At 49.9% G+C, this 23,910-nt stretch overlaps 1 protein-coding gene across 1 annotated transcript in view; it reads left to right on the top strand.

Annotated features, from left to right (window-relative positions):
• The window catches only part of LOC144806363 (uncharacterized), a 58,844-nt gene that overhangs the window by 22,035 nt on the left and 12,899 nt on the right, over positions 1-23,910 (top strand). The window contains exon 2 of the mRNA XM_078672737.1: positions 19,566-19,573. Coding sequence (XP_078528863.1) covers positions 19,566-19,573 — 8 coding nt within the window. The remainder of the gene's footprint in view (positions 1-19,565; positions 19,574-23,910) is intronic.

The raw sequence follows: 23,910 nt of genomic DNA, 5'->3' as shown, positions 1-23,910 counted from the left end.
GACGTGGGCGAGTGGTGCCATATAGACGTTGAACAACATTGGGCTGAGAGATGAGCCTTGGGGTACGCTGCAGATGATCTTGGTGGCTTCAGAGGGGAAGGGGGGGAGGCTGACGCTCTGGGTTGACCCGGAGAGAAAGGAGGTGATCCAGTCCAGGGCCTTCTCTTGGATTCCAGCATTGTGGAGGTGTGCTCTTAGTGTGCGGTGGCAGAATGTGTCGAAAGAGGCTGACAGGTCCAGGAGGATGATGGCCGTGTTTTCTCCGTTGTCGAGCATGTTCCTGATGTTGTCGGTGGCGGTGATGAGGGCAGTTTTGGTGCTGTGGTTGCTCGGAACCCTGACTGGGATGAGTCCAGGATGTTGTTCTCTTCAAGGAAGCTGGTCAGTTGTATGTTGAGAGCCTTTTCGATGACCTTCTCTGGGAATGGGAACAGGGAGATGGGCCGGAAGTTCTTGAGGTCCTTGGGGTCCGCCTTGGGTTTCTTTAGTAAGGCGTTGATCTCTGCGTGCTTCCAGCTCTCCGGGAAGGTCGCTGTCTCGAAGGAGATGTCGATGGTTTTCCGGAGGTGGGGTGCGATGGTGTTGCTGGCTTTGTTGTAGATGTGGTGTGGGCAGGGGTCTTCCGGGGATCCGGAGAGGACGATGTTCATGATCTTGATGGTGTCGTTGTCATAGATGTTGTCTAGGTGCGCAGGCGGTTGATACAGGCCGATTGGACGAAAATTAGTGTTGGATTGATTTGTCAGGATAGCAGCAATGGTTACTTCCTATGCGCTTCCTATTGTTACAATGGCCCATGGTCCAGCACATATTAGCAGTAAAGGAATATGTAAATTGTTAGACCCTATATGGCAAAATGATAATATTAGCAAGGTAGCTCAGCACCTAGGAAGACTTGTATTATTTGTTTGAAGCACAATTCATGAAAAGGCATTCCTACGCCCACTGGTAACTTTGCCCCACCTTCCTTCCAATTTGATGACCTTCAAATGGATTATATTGAAATGGAACAAGTCAATAATTTGAAGTACGTGTTAGTGGTGGTCTGCGTAATCAGTAAATGGATCGAGGCCTACCTTATTAAGAGAATACAGCTGTGGTGAAGGCCCCTTTAAAGGAGTACTTCCCGAGCTACGGATTGCCCTGCGTGATCTGGAGTGATAACGGAAGTCACTTTAATGCTAAAGTGATTGAATTGGAGTTCAAGGGTTTACAGATTACACAGAAGTTTCATGCAGTGAACCACCCCCAGACAGCATGCCTGGTTGAAAAGTACAATGGTACTCAAACTGAAACTGGCAACGATTCAAGAAAGTACAAGATTGCGATGGCCAGAAGCGCTTCCCCTAGCCCTGTTATCTACTAGAGCAACTGCACATTCCCGAGTAGGATTGTCGCCCTATGAAGTGGTTTTCGAGCACCCTGCTAATATTGGGGGCATTCCATTTTTTCTGAGATAGAGTATCCCTTGCTTCTAGATTATTTATATGAGTTGTCTAAAGATCTCCGCTCTCTTCACCAACAGGTGCATGCCACATTGCGACCAGTACCAGATGGGCCCGGGCACTGCATACAGCCCAGCGATTATGTAATGATCAAGAATTTTCAGAAGAAGAACAGTCTGGAACCGTGGTGGAAATGCCCACTTAACGTCTTGCTTGCCACCCGCTCCTCAGTAAATGTGTAAGTAAGGAAGCACTGGGTGCACGGAAGCCACGTAAAGAGAGTGCCACTCTCGCTTCCATATGACCGCTGAGTCAGCGACGGCATTCCTGATCAAGAATATGGGCAGGTGCCCCGATTTGTTCCTTTCACTAATGCTCGATTAAGGGGGGCGCAGATGGATGAGGAGAGTGACACAGTCCTGCTTAAAGCAGTTCCTAAGGAGATAAGGGCTGCCTCAGATCACTCTGCCCCCAAAGCGCTTGTTTCAGTGCCCAGATCTTTGCCTGACCCTGAGTTCCTACCCCTCTTTGCTGATGACACAGTGCCAAGTGTAACCAGGTATAACTTACGGCCCCGGAAGAAGAACGGGACAACAGCTGAACAGTTTAGGAGCTAGGGAAGGACTTGAATTTAGGGCACAGGTGCTGTGCCTAAGGTGCCTGTTAGAGTAGAACGAACGTCATTGGTGCACTGTGTGTGAACACTGGACAGGATTCGGTGGGTATCCTCCAAGGAGGGAGGGGTGCCCTATCCTGCAAGAAGAGACTTTTGAGTTCAGAATACGAGCTCAGCGAGCAGCTCCAACGCCAGTGCTCAACAGCACCTACGCCTGATGAACAATAGGAGTCTACTAGTGCAGGGTCATTAAATGGACACTGCAAAGAAGATTTTGCTTTTGTTCCCTCTGATACTGTAGTTGCAATAGTGGCTCTAGCCTGTGAACATTTTTTATCCTTATAGTACGTATAGGATGTTTGAAGATTTATTGAAGTTTTATTGAAAATGCTCCCTTGTGGCCATCTAATTATGAGAGAGGAACAGCCCCTGATGGTTCCACCACCTAGATAGAATGGTAATAAGTGGTCCGGGTGGTCAACAGGAAGTAAGGTAGTGGTGGTAGTGTTTATCCTCATGGTGATGAAAACGCTGTTCGGGGTGGTTTGGTATTTGGAGGAACAGCATCCGTTGCATATTTTATGGTTCAAATGTCTTCATTGATTTTTAAACACATAAGCATATCCATATAAATTTGGCTAGTGCCAGGCAATATCTATGCAATACAACCGGACAGTGTCAATTGAGGGCACGAGCCCAGCTTCAGACATAATCAGTTTGTTGCATGTATATGGAAGGAAACAATAATAAGCAGAATAAGGAACAAAACAACCCCCTTTCCCTAGAAACCCGCCTCTCCCCTGGTCCAGTGTCCCTTATCTTTCGCCGACCGCCTCCCCTTCCTCCCTGCCACGCTAACCCCCTGATGATCCATTTAGCAATCTGTCTTCCGTGGTTCTGTAAGACGTAGCAATCTAAGATATCGTGGGCATGTTACTTCACGAAACTCCGTCTCCAAGAGCGACAGAAATGGGTGCCAAAGTTCATCATAGGTAGATCCCTCTCCCGCCATAGTAAGGGTCAACTTCTCCATCCCAAGGACATGCCACAGTCGATGAAGCCAACCCGCGAAGGAGGGTATGTTGGGAGTGTGCCAATGTGTAAGTATATTTTTTACCGCTGAGCCTAAAGCAATAGCTATCTGTCTGCCTCTATGGAATTTTAGCGGGTAAGTTAGGGGGTTAGGAAGAGCCAAGAGCACATAAACTGGAAAGCACGGAATTTCTGTCTCAAAATGCTTATCCACTTCCGCCAGCACCTGAGTCCAGTAAGGTTGGATATGTACGCATTCCCACAACAAGTGCACTAGAGTGCCTACTTTGCCACAGCCATGCCAGCAGTTCTTCTCTCGTTGACGATCCAGTGCATGTAGCCTCTCCGGAGTATAGTACCAATATGTCACTACTTTTGTGAAGGTCTCCGTCAATCCCATATGGTATGCAGAATGTCAAGCTGGTAGTATATCCCCTCCCACTCTTTGCGGCTGAGCGTCCTGCCAAGTTCCCTCTCCCACCTTTCTCTGCCAGGACTACACGTGTGTGTCCGGTGCATATTTTAGTTGGAACTACCCCATCCCCATCTGAGTATATGTTTGTTTCATTAGCACCGCATAAGGAGAGACACTGACAGACCTATGTTGATAATGCATTTATTCAAATGCTTCATCAGGTGCACAGTGGCAACTTCAGTTCACATAAAGGAAAACTTCTTTGTGGAGTCCCTCAGGGCTCTTCTCTTTCGCCTCTCTTATTTAATTTATATCTGCAACCTTTGATCTGTGCACTACAGGAAATGGTTGTCTTGGCATTCAACTACGCAGATGACCTGCAACTTATTTTCAACATACAATCTACTACTGCTTCTGAGGTCAATCTGCAGTCTGTCATGACATACATTAGCAACTGTGGAGAGGAGTTGGCCTAACGGCTAGGGCGCTCGACCTCGGACCTGGGGATCTGGGTTCGAGTCTCGACGCCAAAACCTCCTGTGATTCTGGGCAAATCAATTAATCTCCCCGTGCCTAAAATGAAAGTGTGTCCTCATGTAACGTAACTGGAAAATATGTAAAGCGCTCTGATACCTGATTCGGTTCGGGTCTAGTTCGCGCTATATATAAAACTCTGCAAAAAAAACCAAAACTGGATGAGCCTGAACCAGTTTAAATTGAATCCCGACAAAACGCAGTTGATTTTGACAGCCGGCGCCTGTAACCCATGGAGCTCTAATTTTTGGCCCCCCTGTTTGGGTTCCCCGCCTGTCTCTACCTCTACGGTAAAAAGTTTGGCAATAAAGATTAGTAACGACCTGTCAATGCAATCTCATATTAGCTCTGTGGTGTTGGCCTGCTTCCTTCTCCTGCGGAAAATAAAAAGAATAAAAAGATTCCTTTCTACAGAAGCATTAACTCTGGTTGTTCTAGCACTCATAATATCCTGGTTGGATTATGCTAATTTCCTTTATGTGGGTATCCCGGCTTATCAAACACAGCGCCTGCAACTCATCCAAAATCAGGCTGCTAGATTAATTTAGCATCTTCCTACCCGCCAGCATGTCAAACCTTCCTTGAAAAAACTGCACTGGCTTCCTGTGAGCCAACGCGGTGTTTTTAAGCTTGGATGCATTACATATAAGGCGCTGTCAGAAGCCTGCCCTAAGTACATTTCCAACAGGCTTAAGAAATATACTCCCCTTCGTACTCTCCGATCTGCTGGTCAATCTCTTTTGACCATTCCTAGATTCAGGCGTATTAAACACAGGGGCCTCCGGTTCTCGACACTTGCCCCCCAACTCTGAAACTCTATTCCCTTTTCAATACGTACTACCGGCTCCTTTCCTCAGTTAAGAAAGCAACTAAAAATGTGGCTTTTCCAACAAGCCTATCTCAACTGAGCCTCTGATCCACTAGGAGCTCGTCCTCCCCATCGCCAAGAAACCTACCCGGTGAACGTTGCGCTCTATAAATATTTTTAACAATAACAATAACAACTGAGTGAGAGACCCCTGTGTGGGTGAAATGTTATGTTATGTTATGTTATGTTATGCTGTTTTGTAACGCGCTCAATTACTGCCGGAGTATCCTGGCGCGAAAAGAGGAAAAGAAATTAACAGCCAACACCACACAGAAAAGAAAACTAAAAGGCCAATCTAAACAGATGGGTTTTCAATGCTTTTTTAAAAGCACCAAAGTTCAAGGTAGCGCGAAGGGAAGAAGGAAGCTCATTCCAGGCCACCGCGGCCTTCACTGCCACTGAGTGCCCTCCCAGCCGGACACGCCGAAAGCGGGGAACCTGCATCAGATGTTGAGCAGCAGAGCGCAGGACTCGGTTGGGAGAGTAACGGGAAAATCGTTTCATCAGGTAAGCGGGTCCCTGTCCGTTAATGGCTTTATGGGCCAGGGTCAAAATTTTAAAGGTAATCCTTTGAGGAACTGGCAACCAATGCAGGCTCTGCAGGTGATTCCTTACGCTGATCTAGGTGGAAATATTACCCAACAATCTAGCGGTCGCGTTTTGAATCACCTGGAGCCGCCTCACCATATATGCCGGGGACCCACTCAGCAGAGCGTTGGCATAGTCCAAACGCGAGAGAATTAAAGCTCTCGCTACTGACTCTCTTGCCGGGGCAGGCAAATAGGGGAAAAACTTCCTGAGTGCTTTCAGAGTCCCAAAACAACCACCGGTTAACTTCTTAATATGCCCCTCGAACCGGAGGTCATCCCCAAACCAGACCCCCAGGTTCTTAGCGAGAACATTAACCGCACAGGGCCTCGGAAAACCGACCGGCCAGAGTGAGTCTCTGAAATTAGGGGGGAATTGACCATAGAGGAGAATTTCGGTCTTATCCTCATTGCACTTCAGTTGAGATGCAGCTAACCAGTTAAAAACTGCGGACAGACAGTTCTGAATCCGCCCTGTTTCTAAGACCTCACTAGGCCAGGTAAACAACAGCTGTGTATCGTCAGCATAAGTTATAACTTTGGCCCCCAGTTGTTCGGCTAATTCTATCAGGGGGGCCAAATAAACATTAAAGAGCAGAGGGCTCAAAGTAGAGCCCTGGGGGACCCCTGTCATGAGAGGCCTAGCCGAGGATGAAAAAGGGGGAAGCCAGACCTGCTGAGATCTAGACGCAAAAAAGGAGCTCAGCCAGTCTAAAGCAAGGCCAGAGACCCCAATATCAGCCAGCCGGGCAAGGAGGCATTGGTGAGGCACCGTGTCGAACGCGGCAGAGAGGTCCAATAAAATTAGAGCCGCTCTGCCGCCACCGTCCAGACACTCCCTAACCGCTTCCGCGATCTCCACCAGAGCCGACTCCGTGCTGTGGGCAGCACGAAACCCAGATTGAGCCGGGTGGAGCGCCCCAGATGTTTCCACAAACTCGTTTAGCTGCTGGAAAGCCAGTTTTTCACCAATCTTAGCCATAGCCGGAAGCAGAGAAATTGGCCGATAGTTGGCCAACACTGCAGGGTCAGCTCCGGCCTTTTTAAGCAAAGGCAGGAGCTTAGCCTGTTTCCACTCGGCAGGCACAATGGCTGATTTAAAAGATAGACCGACTATATGAGTCACTTGCTGCACAACCACATCGGCTACGCCTGCCAGCACCCTCGCCGGACAGGGATCAGATGGAGATCCAGATTTGAAGGATTTAATCACAGCCAGCGTGTCAATAGCTGTTGGTGGAACGAGCTCAGCCATCCTGGATGATACACCCCTTAGAGGGGGGGAAAGGGACGAAATGCCATCCGAGAGGTTACTGGCGCTAAAACTGGACTGAATAGCAGCTATTTTTTGCTAAAAAAACACGGACAGGCTCTGGCACCATGCCCATGAAGCTGGGACTATCCGCTGCTCAGCACAAGGGGAGAGAAAGCTGTTAACAATCGCAAAGATCTCGCGACTGCTATTATTAGCTTTTTCAATTCGATTGGCATAGTATTCACCCTTAGCTATTTTAATGCTGGCATAGTAGTTCCTTTGCTCTCTACGTAAAACTGCCTTGGCTAAGGGGCAATATGATTGGCGCCAGGCCCGTTCGAGCTTTTTACAGGCTAGCTTGTAGGTGCGCAGCTCAGGAGTAAACCAAGGTTTAGATGGAGTAGAGCGCATTCTGCCACTTCTCCCCCCTTTAGATGAGGCCGTAACCCCCGCAGCCATCCATTCATTAAAGTTCAACACCGCTTTAGCGAGATCACTACCCAACCCGGGCCTACACTCCTTCAGGGTAGCAGCCAAAGTGTCTATGTTGATTTTCCTGGCACAGACGGTTTTAACCCCACCCGTGGTAATTCTCTGAGCTGACCACGCAAATCTGATCAGCTGATGATCCGACCATGTCAAAACTTGAGGGGGATCAACCTGGAGGGGAAAGTTGGAACAAATCACATCCAGCGTGTGACCCCCCGAGTGCGTAGGTAAAGAGACCCACTGGGAGAGATGCGCCAGGTCAAGAAAATCGCACAGAGCTTTGCATTCCCAGTGATCCGCATCCTCCGCATGGATATTAAAATCGCCCAGCAGTAGGAAATGCGGAAATTTCAAGGCTCGAGGAACCATAGAGTCAAGCAGAGCTGCAAGAAACGGACCGGCCGGTCCTGGAGGCCGATAAATTAAAGTACCCCCCAAAGTAAAATGAGGAGAGAGGACCAGAGAAAAGTTCATCACTTCCCCGCCTCCTAAATCCTCCAAAGGCTCGACCTGAAGGGTCCAAGAGTCCTTCAGGATGATAGCCAGAGCCCCCCCTCTTACCAGAGCTCTATCTCTCCTGTATATTTTGTAGCCTTGGGGGACGGCCAGCTCGACATCCGGAGCACTGGCATCAGTGAGCCAGGTTTCGGTCACAAACAGAATGTCGAGAAAGCCATCAGCAAGGAGTTCAAACATATCCGCAGCGTGCTCGCTCAAAGAGCGCGCATTAACCAAGGCTGCCGAGAATGAGTGGGGAGCCTGGGATGAGGGGTCAATCGGTGTTTTAACACAGCAGAAGCCGCAGGTCGGGCAAGGGTTGCATGGGAGCATAAGAGAATTCCCTACCCCACCACCGACGTCCGGGCAGCTCGCAGAGCGCCAAGACAACAGCTGCTCGCGAGTATAGGCGATAGCAGTATTGAACCCAGTAACGGACTGGAGGGCAGCATGTCCTGCGTCCGCCACGGCCGAGGCGCGGACGGGCGCAGACGGGCTGACCTTTGGCTTCCTCCATCAGACCCCATCCACCAGTGAGAGACCCCTGTGGGTGAAATACCCCCTCCATCCTCAGACCCCCTCCACTGAGTGAGAGACCCCTGTGTGGGTGAAATACCCTCTCCATCAGACCCCATCCACTGAGTAAGCAACCCCTGTGTGTGTATAATACCCCCTCCTTCCTCAGATCCAATCCACTAAGTGAGAGACCCCTGTGTGGGTCACACCTGATGGTTCTGTCTCATGACTTTATTATGACTACAACCTGCTTCTTTCCTTGTTTAATTAGTGAGCCCCTGAAGGGGGAGGTGAACAAGAAAGCAGCAGAGAAATGCAAACCCTGATGTGGTGCAAAGCAGCGGGAGAGAGTTGATTGTCGGAGGTAGTCATTGCGGCGAGGTCCGGCCCGTACAATTGCTGCTGCTAGAGAGGTATCCGTTTTCTTCAAAGTGTACTTTACATTATATTATATTAATAGCGCTAGCGCGCTGCCAGTGCTGCCGTTCCTAATACTTTCATTGCCAGTTTGTGACCTGAGTTGTTTGTACTAAATAGTAAAAGGTTGTGCTGCTTATTCGCAGCGAAACCCTCTTCTATGCAGTCCCGGCTATGTTTTTGCTTACTGGAGTGGTATCGTTCAATAAGAATGGAAAATATCTTCAATTTGTTGCGTTCCTTAAAAAGTAAACATTTCTTTAATTGCAAATTGTCCTTGATTTATGTGTGGTACGACGTTCCCGTTGTGCGCTCTCTATCATCATGTAACTAGCGTGTGTGGCATGTTTTTTTTTTACAAGACATGCGAATACATTGTAGGTGTCTTATTCCATTGTTGTAAAGACAGAGGCCTCATTTGTCACAATTGTCTAAGCTATTCAGCTAAGTTGTGCCAATGTAGCTTTGTTTTTAGACTGAATTCATCTATTTAGTAAACAGGTTCTCTTGGTTTCTTCTAGCGAACTTAATTCAGCGCAGCTCACGTGCTCAGTATCTATGTAGTTGCTCTCCGTGACAGCAACTTCTGAAAACAAATGTGTGCAGGGCCCTTCTGTTCATCTGGGCAGTGTGCGGGCTCTGCATTCACATCATAATGTTATGCAATTATTTCATAACCTGTTGCAGAGGCCTGCTTGGGAATTGTTTAGCAGTGATACGAGTGTATTTAATACCGAACCTCTCTTGTTTTGCACATGCTCCTGTTCTTAGCTACATGACTGCGTTTTTGTCTAAACAATTGCATTTTATTTTCCATGGGCTGTTTCTTTAATACATTGTGGCGTCTCAAGGTCACCTAAAAGCGATCATGGGAGTTCTGTACTTCGTTTTCATGTTACACCTGACCTAGCGCTGTCATCCGTACTGGAGTGTGCACGTGCCCTGCTCTCCACATGCGGCCTAAGCAGAATATTGCTTGTAAGACCTGAACTCTTCTGTTTTTATAAATGCCAAAACAAAAACCTTGTTTGAAAAGCAGTATGAAGACCGAAAAGGGAGAAATGGTCCGTAATACTTTCACTGAAATGCTGAAAATGTCACTCATGCAATCTGAAACCTTGGCAGCTATGGTTTGGGAATTCAGGGCCCTGTCAAATATAAAGAATCACCCCCAGGACCAGGAACATTAGAAACGCTGCTCAGCCTCATTGCACCAGCTGTGTCTACATTTCACACATTACATTAAATACAAGTCGTCATTTAAATTCACTCCTGCATGTCATGTCTGTTCCTTTGCAGAAGTTTAAAAAATGAACACATTGCTGGTATTTCACTGAGGGAGGGAGCAGGGTTGGCATGAGGGGCTGAATCTGAGGCTCCTCAAGAGCACACCAGGCAAGGGTGAGGCCTGTCCTTGGACTGTGAGTGTCTAAACACCCATGTCTGTGTCTTTACAGGAGCCAATGCTTGTTTCCCATAACACCCATGTCTGTGTCTTTACAGGCACCAATGCTTGTTTCCCATAACACCCATGTCTATGTCTTTACAGGCGCCAATGCTTGTTTCCCATAACACCCACCTCTTTGTCTTTATAGGAGCCAATGCTTGTTTCCCATACGAGACCCTCTCATGGACTGCAAGTGTCTTAACATGTCTGTGTCTTTACAGGAGCCAATGCTTATTTCCCATAACACCCATGTCTGTGTCTTTACAGGAGCCAATGCTTGTTTCCCATAACACCCATGTCTGTGTCTTTACAGGTGCCAATGCTTGTTTCCCATAACACCCATGTCTGGGTCTTTACTAATGCTTGTTTCCCATAACACCCATGTCTGTGTCTTTACAGGAGCCAATGCTTGTTTCCCATAACACCCATGTCTGTGACTTTGCAGGTGCCACTGCTTGTTTCCCATAACACCCATGTCTGTGTCTTTACAGGCGCTAATGCTTGTTTCCCATAACACCCATGTCTGTGTCTTTACATGAGCCAATGTTTGTTTCCCATAACACCCACGTCTGTGTCTTTACAGGAGCCAATGCTTGTTTCCCATAACACCCACATCTGTGTCTTTACAGGAGCCAATGCTTGTTTCCCATAACACCCACGTCTGTGTCTGGACAGGAGCCAATGCTTGTTTCCCATAACACCCACGTCTGTGTCTGGACAGGAGCCAATGCTTGTTTCCCATAACACCCACGTCTGTGTCTTTGCAGGCGCCAATGCTTGTTTCCCGTATGAGACCCTGTCTTTGGACTGTGAGTGTCTACACCCATGTCTGGGTCTTTGCAGGCGCCAATGCTTGTTTCCCATAACACCCATGTCTGTGTCTTTACAGGATCCAATGCTTGTTTCCCATAACACCCATGTCTGTGTCTTTACAGGAGCCAATGTTTGTTTCCCATAACACCCACGTCTGTGTCTTTACAGGAGCCAATGCTTGTTTCCCATAACACCCACGTCTGTGTCTTGACAGGAGCCAATGCTTGTTTCCCATAACACCCACGTCTGTGTCTTTACAGGCGCCAATGCTTGTTTCCCATAACACCCATGTCTTTGTCATTACAGGAGCCAATGCTTGTTTCCCATAACACCCATGTCTATGTCTTTACAGGCGCCAATGCTTGTTTCCCATAACACCCACCTCTTTGTCTTTATAGGAGCCAATGCTTGTTTCCCATACGAGACCCTCTCATGGACTGCAAGTGTCTTAACATGTCTGTGTCTTTACAGGAGCCAATGCTTATTTCCCATAACACCCATATCTGTGTCTTTACAGGAGCCAATGCTTGTTTCCCATAACACCCATGTCTGTGTGTTTACAGGAGCCAATTCTTGTTTATCATAACACCCATGTCTGTGTCTTTACAGGAGCCAATGCTTGTTTCCCATAACACCAACGCCTGTGTCTTTACAGGCGCCAATGCTTGATTCCCATAACACCCACGTCTGTGTCTTTACAGGTGCCAATGCTTGTTTCTCATAACACCCACGTCTGTGTGTTTGCAGGCGCCAATGCTTGTTTCCCATAACACCCACATCTGTGTCTTTGCAGGAGCCAATGCTTGTTTCCCATAACACCCACGTGTGGGTCTTTTCAGGCGCCAATGCTTGTTTCCCATAACACCCATGTCCGTGTGTTTACAGGAGCCAATGCTTGTTTCCATAACACCCATGTCTGTGTCTTTACAGGTGCCAATGCTTGTTTCCTATAACACCCATGTCTGTGTCTTTACAGGTGCCAATGCTTGTTTCTCATAGCACCCATGCTTGTGTCTTTACAGGCGCCAATGCTTGTTTCCCATAAAACCCATGTTAGTGTCTTTTGCAGGCGGCAATGCTTGTTTCCCATAACACCCATGTCTGTGTCATTACAGGAGCCAATGCTTGTTTCCCATAACACCCATGCCCATGTCTTTTGCAGGCGGCAATGCTTGTTTCCCATAACACCCATGTCTGTGTCATTACAGGAGCCAATGCTTGTTTCCCATAACACCCACGTCTGTGTCTTTACAGGAGCCAATGCTTGTTTCCCATAACACCCACATCTGTGTCTTTACAGGAGCCAATGCTTGTTTCCCATAACACCCACGTCTGTGTCTGGACAGGAGCCAATGCTTGTTTCCCATAACACCCACGTCTGTGTCTGGACAGGAGCCAATGCTTGTTTCCCATAACACCCACGTCTGTGTCTTTGCAGGCGCCAATGCTTGTTTCCCGTATGAGACCCTGTCTTTGGACTGTGAGTGTCTACACCCATGTCTGGGTCTTTGCAGGCGCCAATGCTTGTTTCCCATAACACCCATGTCTGTGTCTTTACAGGATCCAATGCTTGTTTCCCATAACACCCATGTCTGTGTCTTTACAGGAGCCAATGTTTGTTTCCCATAACACCCACGTCTGTGTCTTTACAGGAGCCAATGCTTGTTTCCCATAACACCCACGTCTGTGTCTTGACAGGAGCCAATGCTTGTTTCCCATAACACCCACGTCTGTGTCTTTACAGGCGCCAATGCTTGTTTCCCATAACACCCATGTCTTTGTCATTACAGGAGCCAATGCTTGTTTCCCATAACACCCATGTCTATGTCTTTACAGGCGCCAATGCTTGTTTCCCATAACACCCACCTCTTTGTCTTTATAGGAGCCAATGCTTGTTTCCCATACGAGACCCTCTCATGGACTGCAAGTGTCTTAACATGTCTGTGTCTTTACAGGAGCCAATGCTTATTTCCCATAACACCCATATCTGTGTCTTTACAGGAGCCAATGCTTGTTTCCCATAACACCCATGTCTGTGTCTTTACAGGTGCCAATGCTTGTTTCCCATAACACCCATGTCTGTGTGTTTACAGGAGCCAATTCTTGTTTATCATAACACCCATGTCTGTGTCTTCACAGGAGCCAATGCTTGTTTCCCATAACACCAACGCCTGTGTCTTTACAGGCGCCAATGCTTGATTCCCATAACACCCACGTCTGTGTCTTTACAGGTGCCAATGCTTGTTTCTCATAACACCCACGTCTGTGTCTTTGCAGGAGCCAATGCTTGTTTCCCATAACACCCACGTGTGGGTCTTTTCAGGCGCCAATGCTTGTTTCCCATAACACCCATGTCTGTGTGTTTACAGGAGCCAATGCTTGTTTCCATAACACCCATGTCTGTGTCTTTACAGGTGCCAATGCTTGTTTCCTATAACACCCATGTCTGTGTCTTTACAGGTGCCAATGCTTGTTTCTCATAGCACCCATGCTTGTGTCTTTACAGGCGCCAATGCTTGTTTCCCATAAAACCCATGTTAGTGTCTTTTGCAGGCGGCAATGCTTGTTTCCCATAACACCCATGTCTGTGTCATTACAGGAGCCAATGCTTGTTTCCCATAACACCCATGCCCGTGTCTTTTGCAGGCGGCAATGCTTGTTTCCCATAACACCCATGTCTGTGTCCTTACAGGAGCCAATGCTTGTTTCCCATAACACCCATGTATGTGTCTTTACAGGAGCCAATGCTTGTTTCCCATAACACCCACGTCTGTGTGTTTACAGGAGCCAATGCTTGTTTCCCATAACACCCATGTCTGTGTGTTTACAGGAGCCAATGCTTGTTTATCATAACACCAATGTCTGTGTCTTTACAGGAGCCAATGCTTGTTTCCCATAACACCCACGTCTGTGTCTTTTCAGGTGCCAATGCTTGTTTCCCATAACACCCACGTCTATGTGTTTGCAGGCGCCAATGCTTGTTTCCCATAACACCCACGTCTGTGTCTTTTCAGGTGCCAATGCTTGTTTCCCATAACACCCACGTCTGTGTGTTTTCAGGCGCCAATGCTTGTTTCCCATAACACCCACGTGTGGGTCTTTTCAGGCGCCAATGCTTGTTTCCCATAACACATATGTCTGTGTGTTTACAGGAGCCAATGCTTGTTTCCCATAACACCCATGTCTGTGTGTTTACAGGAGCCAGTGCTTGTTTCCCATAACACCCATGTCTGTGTCTTTACAGGTGCCATTGCTTGTTTCCCATAACACCCATGTCTGGGTCTTTACAGGCACCAATGCTTATTTCCCATAACACCCATGTCTTTGTCTTTGCAGGAGCCAATGCTTGTTTCCCATAACACCCACGTCTGTGTCTTTTCAGGTGCCAATGCTTGTTTCCCATAACACCCACGTCTGTGTGTTTTCAGGCGCCAATGCTTGTTTCCCATAACACCCACGTGTGGGTCTTTTCAGGTGCCAATGCTTGTTTCCCATTAAAACCCACGTCTGTGTCTTTGCAGGAGCCAATGCTTGTTTCCCATAACACCCACATTTGTGTCTTTTCAGGTGCCAATGCTTGTTTCCCATAACACCCACGTCTGTGTCTTTTCAGGTGCCAATGCTTGTTTCCCATAACACCCACGTCTGTGTGTTTTCACGCGCCAATGCTTGTTTCCCATAACACCCACGTGTGGGTCTTTTCAGGCGCCAATGCTTGTTTCCCATAACACCCATGTCTGTGTGTTTACAGAAGCCAATGCTTGTTTCCCATAACACCCACGTCTGTGTGTTTACAGGAGCCAGTGCTTGTTTCCCATAACACCCATGTCTGTGTCTTTACAGGTGCCAATGCTTGTTTCCCATAACACCCATGCCTGGGTCTTTACAGGCACCAATGCTTGTTTCCCATAACACCCATGTCTGTGTCTTTGCAGGAGCCAATGCTTGTTTCCCATAACACCCATGTCTGTGTCTTTACAGGCACCAATGCTTGTTTCCCTGCTGGACCTGGGGGCGGTAGTTCCGTCAGCGGCCACCAGAGGGCGCTCCTCGCCTGCTGATGAATCCACTGAGCTGCCCGTGGGATGAAAGGAGAAGGGTTTCCTCTTCCGGGTTAGCGGCGGCAGAGACAGCACCAGCAGCAGTGCTGACACCACTTCCTGTCTCTCCATTTGTGTGTCCAGCGCGCTGCAGAGGAGGAAGGAGCCCTTTCTGTCTGTGCAGGGACCTTCATCTTCAGACCTTCGCAGACCCCCCCTCGGACCCCATCTCTGCCCCCCCCTCTATCCCCACAGGAGGAGGAGAGAGCCTGGACATGGCTGCACAGGTCTCTGCTCAGGTAGGAGATTGTCAGCACCTTCTGCTGGGTTTGTAGAAATAGACTGAATAATCCTGGATCTGTGCGCTGCATCTTACTGCACTGTGAGGAATCTATACACTGCGCTGCATCTTACTGCACCATGAGGAATCTACACACTGCACTGCATCTTACAGCACCATGAGAAATCTACACACTGTGCTGCATCTCACTGCACCATGAGGAATCTACACACTGCATTGCATCTTACTGCACCATGAGAAATCTACACACTGCGCTGCATCCTACTGCACCATGATGAATCTACACACTGCGCTGCATCTTAGTGCACCATGAGGAATCTACACACTGCGCTGCATCTTACTGCACCGTGAGTAATCTACACACTGCGCTGCATCTTACTGCACCATGAGGAATCTATACACTGCGCTGCATCTTACTGCACCATGAGGAATTTACACACTACACTGCATCTTACTGCACTGTGAGGAATCTACACACTGCGCTGCATCTTACTGCACCATGAGGAATCTACACACTGCGCTGCATCTTACAGCACCATGAGAAATCTACACACTGTGCTGCATCTTACTGCACCATGAGGAATCTACACACTGCGCTGCATCTTACTGCACCATGAGGAATCTACACACTGCGCTGCATTTTACTGCACCATGAGAAATCTACACACTGCGCTGCATCTTACTGCACCATGAGGAATCTACACACTGCGCTGCATCTTACTGCACCATGAGGAATTTACATACTGCACTGCATCTTACAGCACTGTGAGGAATCTACACACTGCGCTGCATCTTACTGCACCGTGAGGAATCTACACACTGCACTGCATCTTACTGCACTGTGAGGAATCTACACACTGCGCTGCATCTTACTGCACCGTGAGGAATCTACACACTGCGCTGCATCTTACTGCATCGTGAGGAATCTACACACTGCGCTGCATCTTACTGCACTATGAGTAATCTACACACTGCACTGCATCTTACTGCACCATGAGTAATCTACACACTGCACTGCATCTTACTGCACTATGAGTAATCTACACACTGCGCTGCATCTTACTGCACTATGAGTAATCTACACACTGCGCTGCATCTTACTGCACCATGAGAAATCTACACACTGCGCTGCATCTTACTGCACCATGAGGAATCTACACACTGCGCTGCATCTTACTGCACCATGAGGAATTTACACACTGCACTGCATCTTACTGCACTGCGAGGAATCTACACACTGCACTGCATCTTACTGCACCATGAGGAATCTACACACTGCGCTGCATCTTACTGCACCATGAGAAATCTACACACTGGGCTGCATTTTACTGCACCATGAGTAATCTACACACTGCACTGCATCTTACTGCACCATGAGGAATCTACACACTGCGCTGCATCTTACTGCACCATGAGTAATCTACACACTGTGCTGCATCCTACTGCACCGTGAGGAATCTACACACTGCGCTGCATCTTACTGCACCATGAGGAATCTACACACTGCATTGCATCTTACTGCACCATGAGGAATCTACACATGAAATACGACCTGGGGGATGGCTACACGGACATGGTCGGCTTGCTATGTCAACGACCCACCGTCCGAATACGCATAGGCAGACTCCTCTCAGATACTGTTCGAGTGCGGAGGGGCACCAGACATGGTTGCCCCCTGGCCCCCCTGCTTTTTTCCATGGCTCTGGAACCCCATGCCACGATACTACGAACGCAAGGGGAGGAATGGGGAATCCCAATGGCGGACGGAATACATGCAGTCTCGCTCTATGCGGACGACCTCCTCCTGTATGTCAGGGATCTCGCCAACGCCCCGGGGTCCCTAACTGGGATATTCCGGACCTTCGAAGCCGTGTCAGGCTTGAGAGTCAACTGGTCCAAGTCAGGTGCCTACCCCTTCAGCTAGGACACGCCTTAGTGTGATGTCCGGATCGGTGGCGAGAAGCTCGACTGGTATCCCACCACGTTTAGGTATCTGGGGATCCATGTGTACAGGAACCCGTCAGACATCCTGGACGGGAATCTGATGAGAGCGATCTCCTCCATACGCGCACAGATAACCTTCTGGAAAACTCTGCCCTTGAATGTGCCTAGCCGTGTGGCGCTGGCTAAAATGATTGTTCTGCCACGACTCTTGTATTACTTTGCCAATATCCCGACTTACGTCCCTACCAAGGTGTTCCGTGAACTGGAGGTTCTACTTCGCGGCCTTATCTGGAATGCAGGCAGTCCCCGTGTGGTGCTGGCGAAAATGTACATGACCACTGACTCTGGAGGCCTCGCGGTCCCCAACCTGGAATTATACTACCTGGCAGCGCAACTAAAATGGGTGTCGGGATGGTTGTGTGGCAAGACGTTAGAGGACGCTGCCACGGACGCCACTACCTGGAACCAAGCACAGCTGTGCACATTGTTCCATCCCCTGACTAAGGCCCCCCGCCCTGCACAACTCCACCTAGTAGTGGCACGCAAGTGCTTCCCGCACTGCCTGAGACTTACCCGAGTGGCGACACCGTACGCCCCAACACTCCCTTTGCTGGGCACTCCCAGAGAAGACGACGTGATGATGGAAGCCATGTTGGAGAGATGGACACGGGCAGGCGTGGAAACCTTAGGAGACCTTTATACAGACGGCGCCTTGCTTACTTTTGCTGAACTCACTGCGAGCACAGGCTTACCGGCCGGGCAGTTCTTACTGCATACGTCGCTGATACACACGCTGGCGGATGCCTGGGGGGACATGTCGGAGGAACGCCGATGCACCACTTCATGCAGTACTTGCATGTCATGGGCAACAGCACCCACATAGTGCACTGGCTCACACAAGCCCTCTTGGTACATACACAGCCCTCCACCCTACAACTGAAAGACAAATGGGCGGCAGACAGAGGGAGGGACTGGACGGACAAAGAATGGGCAATGGTGTTGAGCGGTCCGATCAATGTCCCACGCAACACCCGCTTCAAGATCATACAGTTCTATATCTTGCACCGCGCCTACCTGTCGCCGGATAAGATCGCCCGGTACTTCATGGTCACTGACACTGCCTGCCAGAGATGCTCCCTAGTGGGAGCAGACTTCCTACACATGCTCTGGCTGTGCCCCAGCATCCAGTCCAACTGGGACACGATCACGACACTGCTAACGCAATGCACAGTCGTAAATTCACAGCATACATGGGAGTCCTGCATCCTGGGGCTCTATAAAAGGACCAAACTGAACAAGGTACCGACTAGGTTTTGGGACCTGGGACTCATAACAGCCAAACGCCTCCTCACCAAGCGCTGGAAGAACAGCGAACCTCCACACATACGACACTGGTATACTTCTTTTACTAACTGGGCGCGGGCGGAAGGCACCGTCCTATGCCGAGAGGAGACAGCGGGGCTCAGGAAGTTCCCCATCGCACAGCTTTGGGATGATACTTTTGAAATCCTTCCAGCAAACAAGCCTGGAACACGGTATCACTTAAACTAGGACCCTCTTTCGACACAACCTGTGGACAAGGGACACAAAAATGGCCGCATGCGCCCACCGCCCCCTTCCCTATCTGCACAAGGCACATGCCACAGCATACGCAGTCCTCATGATTCACCAATGCGTGGATGCACACCACACCGTGCCTACCGTTCCGCATGCCCACGGACGCTACCGCTTAGCTACATGCTACACACAGTTACGCTGTCTTTTCACCTCTCCTATTTCCTGACACTAGGAGACCCCACCCCACCCCACCCTACCACACGCTTTAAACATAGCCGGCGACTGTGCCGCAACCAGATGATATTACTCTAGCGTCTATACGCTGGCCCTCCTCGCGGCTCCTCCGCGCTCCCCCCTCGCTCTCATCATGACTAGCCCTACCCTCAGTAGCAAAGCCCCCTCCTTATCTATATGCACACAGACATCTTAGACTGTTATTTGTCTTTCTCCCTATTTATTCCCCCCTGATTTGTTTCGCATTCTTGTTCATACATCGGTTATGTTTACAAAACCAGAGTCCTTTCTCCGTTGACTCGACTCCACAAAATTTGCGTATATGATATTGGTAACTACACTTCGTCTGGTATTCTATAGTTCCTTTGCACTACCATGACACACGGCGTGCTGCAAGTAGACTGCGGAGAATGACCGGGGTACATGTTGCCCTGCACTGCGATGACAACCTATTACTGCTACCATAGACACCTAACCCCCCTTGCAATCTCGTCAATATCGGGTGGCGACACACATACTAGGATACGAGGCACGCCGATAGCGGCTTCACCTGTCAGCTCACAATGTTGCCACTGTCCACGACTACTCTCCTATCTTCACATGTATCACTATTGCTCTATGCGGTCACTGTGTCGCTGTATAAACTGCAATTGATGTATGGTTTCTGTAATGTTGCATCCACCGCCTCTTGCTGACACATGTAACACGCATGACTACCTATGATGCCGAGATGCCGGTAGCATATATTCAACCCAAAAATAGCGAAAAAACATGAAAAACCATAGACCTGTAATTTATCTGATATGTAAACTATTTGATCAGTGCACGCTTTTCTCTATCACGCCGCCGGACCCCAGGTTTGTTGGCTGACGGCTGTGTTCACCCACCATTGTTGAACAGAAACTGCACTCAACGCGGCGGGCCCCCTGAGGGTTGTAGGCTACTTGCTGTGTCACTTCAGAACTGTGCAATGAAGGTCTTGTAAAAAAAAGAATTTTTTTTTTTTTAAAATGAGGAATCTACACACTGCACTACATCTTACTGCACCATGAGGAATCTACACACTGCGCTGCATCTTACTGCACCATGAGGAATCTAGACACTGCGCTGCATCTTACTGCACCATGAGAAATCTACACACTGCGCTGCATCCTACTGCACCATGAGGAATCGACACACTGCGCTGCATCTTACTGCACTGTGAGGAATCTACACACTACGCTGCATCTTACTGCACTGTGAGGAATCTACACACTGCGCTGCATCTTACTGCACTGTGAGGAATCTACACACTGCACTGCATCTTACTGCACTGTGAGGAATCTACACACTGCGCTGCATCTTAAAGCACCATGAGGAATCTACACACTGCACTGCATCTTACTGCACCGTGAGGAATCTACACACTGCGTTGCATCTTACTGCATCGTGAGGAATGTACACACTGCGCTGCATCTTACTGCACTGAGAGGCATCTACACACTCCAATCCAATCCAATCAGAAATTTGTATAGCGTGCTACTCACCCAGAGGGTCTCAAGGCGCTTAAGGGGGAGGGGATCGCTATTGATCGAACCGCCAGGTTTTGAGTTGTTTTCTAAAGGAGAGGTGGTCCTGGGTAAAACGGAGGTGGGTGGGGAGGGAGTTCCAGGTCTTCGCCGCCAGGTAGGAGAAGGATCTTCCTCCCATGGTGGCTCTTCGGATGCGTGGAATCGTGGCGAGGGCTTGATTGGATGATCGCAGTTGGCGGGTGGGAGTGTAAAAGGTTAGACGATTGTTGAGGTATTTGGGTCCTAGGTCGTGGAGGGCCTTGTGTGCTTGGGTGAGGAGACGGAACGTGATTCTCTTGCTGACGCGGAGCCAGTGAAGGTCTCTTAGGTGTTCGGCTATGTGGCTTTGTCGAGGTATGTCCAGGATGAGTCGAGCGGAGGCGTTCTGGATGCGTTGAAGTCTTTTCTGCAGTTTGGCTGTGGTTCCGGTGTAGAGGGTGTTACCATAGTCCAGTCGGCTGGTGACAAGTGCTTGGGTGACCGTCTTCCTTGTGTCGATGGGGATCCATCTGAAGATCTTTCGGAGCATGCGTAGGATGTTAAAACATGATGATGAGACGGCGTTGACTTGTCTGGTCATCAAGAGGGAGGAGTCTAGGATGAAGCCCAGGTTGCGAGCATGGTCCGTTGGTTTGGGTGCGCTGCCAAGGGCCGGGGGCCACCAGGAGTCGTCCCAGGCAGAGGGGGATGATCCTAGGATGAGGACTTCTGTCTTGTCTGAGTTCAGTTTTAGGCGGCTGTTCTTCATCCACTCTGCTACTTCTTTCATCCCTTCGTGTAGGTTGGTTCTGGCTGTGGTTGGGTCTTTGGTGAGGGAGAGGATTAGCTGAGTGTCGTCAGCATAGGAGATGATGTTTAGGTTGTGTTGGTGTGCGATGGATGCGAGGGGGCTCATGTAGACGTTGAAGAGGGTGGGGCTGAGTGATGATCCTTGTGGTACGCCGCAGATGACTTCGGTGGCCTCTGATCTGAAAGGGGGAGGCGGACTCTCTGGGTTCTTCCGGCTAGGAACGAGATGATCCAATCCAATGCCTTATCTTGTATCCCGACGTTTCTGAGGCGTTGTACTAGGGTGCGGTGGCAAACCGTGTCGAACGCTGCGGAGAGGTCCAGGAGGATGAGGGACGCTGTTTCCCTGTTGTCGAGTAGGGTTCGGGTGTCGTCTGTGGCTGCGATGAGGGCGGTCTTGGTGCTGTGGTTGGCTCGGAAGCTGGACTGTGAAGGGTCGAGGGAACCGTTAGACTCAAGGAAGGCGGCGAGCTGCTTGTTGACGGTCTTTTCTACGACTTTGGCGGGGAATGGGAGGAGCGAGATGGGGCGGTAGTTCTTAAGTTCGGTGGGGTCTGCTGAAGGTTTCTTCAGAAGGGCGCTGAGTTCGGCATGCTTCCAGCTCTCCGGGAAGGTCGCGGTGTTGAAGGAGCAGTTGATGATGTCCCGGAGTTGGGGTGCGATGGCGGAGTCTGCCTTGTTGAAGATGTGATGGGGGCATGGGTCGGTAGGCGATCCGGAGTGGATGGAGTTCATCATGCGGATGGTGTCTTCGGTGCTGATCGGGGTCCAGGCGCCGAGGGTGGCGGTGGGGGGTTTCGGTTCAGTGGTAGGGGCAGTGGTCTGGTCGCCGAAGCTGTTGTGTATGTCTGCAATCTTGCTGTGAAAGAACGAGGCGAGAGAGTCGCAGAGGTCTTGAGAGGGAGTGATGTCGTTGTTGCCGGGGCTGGGATTGGTGAGCTCTTTGATGATGCTGAAGAGTTCCTTGCTATTGTGGGCATTGTTGTCTAGTCGATCCTTAAATTCTGACTTCTTGGTGGTGCGGATCAGCTGGTGGTGTTTGCGGGTGGCGTTCTTGAGGGCGGTCATGTTGTCTGTGGTTGGGTTTCTTCGCCAGGCTTTCTCGAGGGTGCGGCAGTTCTTTTTGGAATTCTTGAGGTCGTCGTTGAACTAGGAGGCTTTTTTGCTTCCTGGCTTGTTGGGATTGTTTTTCAGGGGTGCTAGGTCATCAGCACAGTGGGTGATCCACTGTGTGAGATTGATGGCTGCTTCATTTGGGTCCGTTGATCTGGCGGGAGCGTTTTGATTCAGTGAAGTGGTGAGCTGGTCGGCGGTAATTTTGTTCCAGTTTCTGCGGGGGACCTGTTGCAGGAAATGGTGAGTTGTGTTCTTTCTGAAGCTCAAGTGGACGCAGCTGTGGTCTGTCCAGTGGAGTTCGGTGGAGTGTCTGAAGGAGATGTGCTTGCTGGAGGAGAAGATTGGGTCGAGCGTGTGTCCGGCGTAGTGGGTGGGGGTGTTCACCAGTTGTTTGAGTCCGAGATTGGCGAGGTTGTCCAGCAGGGTGGTGGTGTTGTTGTCGTTGTAATTCTCCAGGTGGAAGTTGAGGTCCCCTAGGAGAATGTAGTCAACGGAGGGGAGGGCGTGGGGGCTGACAAAGTCAGTGATGTCTTCGCTGAATTGTGTGCGGGGTCCTGGGGGTCTGTAAATGAGGATGCCTCTCAGTGTGGTCTTGGGGTCGGTGTGTATCTGGAAGTGAAGGTGTTCGGTGGCTGTGAGGGTGTCGTCGGAATTGGTCGAGATGCGGATGGTGTTCTTGTGGACGATTGCGATGCCTCCTCCTGTTTGGTTGATGCGGTCCCTTCGGATGATCTTGTATCCGTCCGGGATGGCTATGGCGATGTCGGGCGCTGATGAGGCGTTCATCCACGTTTCCGTGAGAAAGGCGACGTCCGGAGTTATGGTGTCGAGTAGGTTCCATAGTTCAATGGCGTGTCTGTGGACCGAACGGGTGTTGAGCAGAATGCACTTCAGGTGGTTGTTGTTGGAGCTCTGTTTGGCGTGTGCGGTTGTAGTGTGGGTCCTGATGCAGCAGAACTTGCAGGCTTGGCAGGTGAAGGGTCCATGGGTGCGTCCTGGGGTGGCTCGGTGGCAATCGGGGAGTCGGCCGGTGTTGATTGCAGTGAGGGTTGCGGCGTCGTATGTTTTGCGGGAGGGATGGCCTCTGCGGGAGCCAGGGGGTCTAGCGCTGGGCCGGTCCAGGCGCGGACAGGCGCAGACAGGCTTACCTTTGGCGCGCCTTTGGCGCGCATAGGGCTCGCCCGCTGCGCGTGAACTCTGCGCGTTTGCCACTCTGTCATAAGTGGAGAGTGGAGGGGGGCGGAGCGAGGGAGGAGCAGCTGGGAGGCGGGTGCGGGGTGGCGAGGTCCAGGGATGCTGGAGGGAACGGGGGTGGGGCCGCGGGGGAGCAGCGGCAGGGAGCGGGGAGGGTTAAGAAGCACAACAAATGGCACCAAAACAATGCAGGCGAGATCGGGGGCACAATCTGGCACAAATACAGGTTAATAAACAATATCGATGCGATACC

Source organism: Lissotriton helveticus, assembly GCF_964261635.1.
Source record: "Lissotriton helveticus chromosome 1_1 unlocalized genomic scaffold, aLisHel1.1 SUPER_1_unloc_66, whole genome shotgun sequence".
Classification (NCBI taxonomy): domain Eukaryota; kingdom Metazoa; phylum Chordata; class Amphibia; order Caudata; family Salamandridae; genus Lissotriton; species Lissotriton helveticus.
This window is presented reverse-complemented; position numbering and strand designations above follow the sequence as displayed.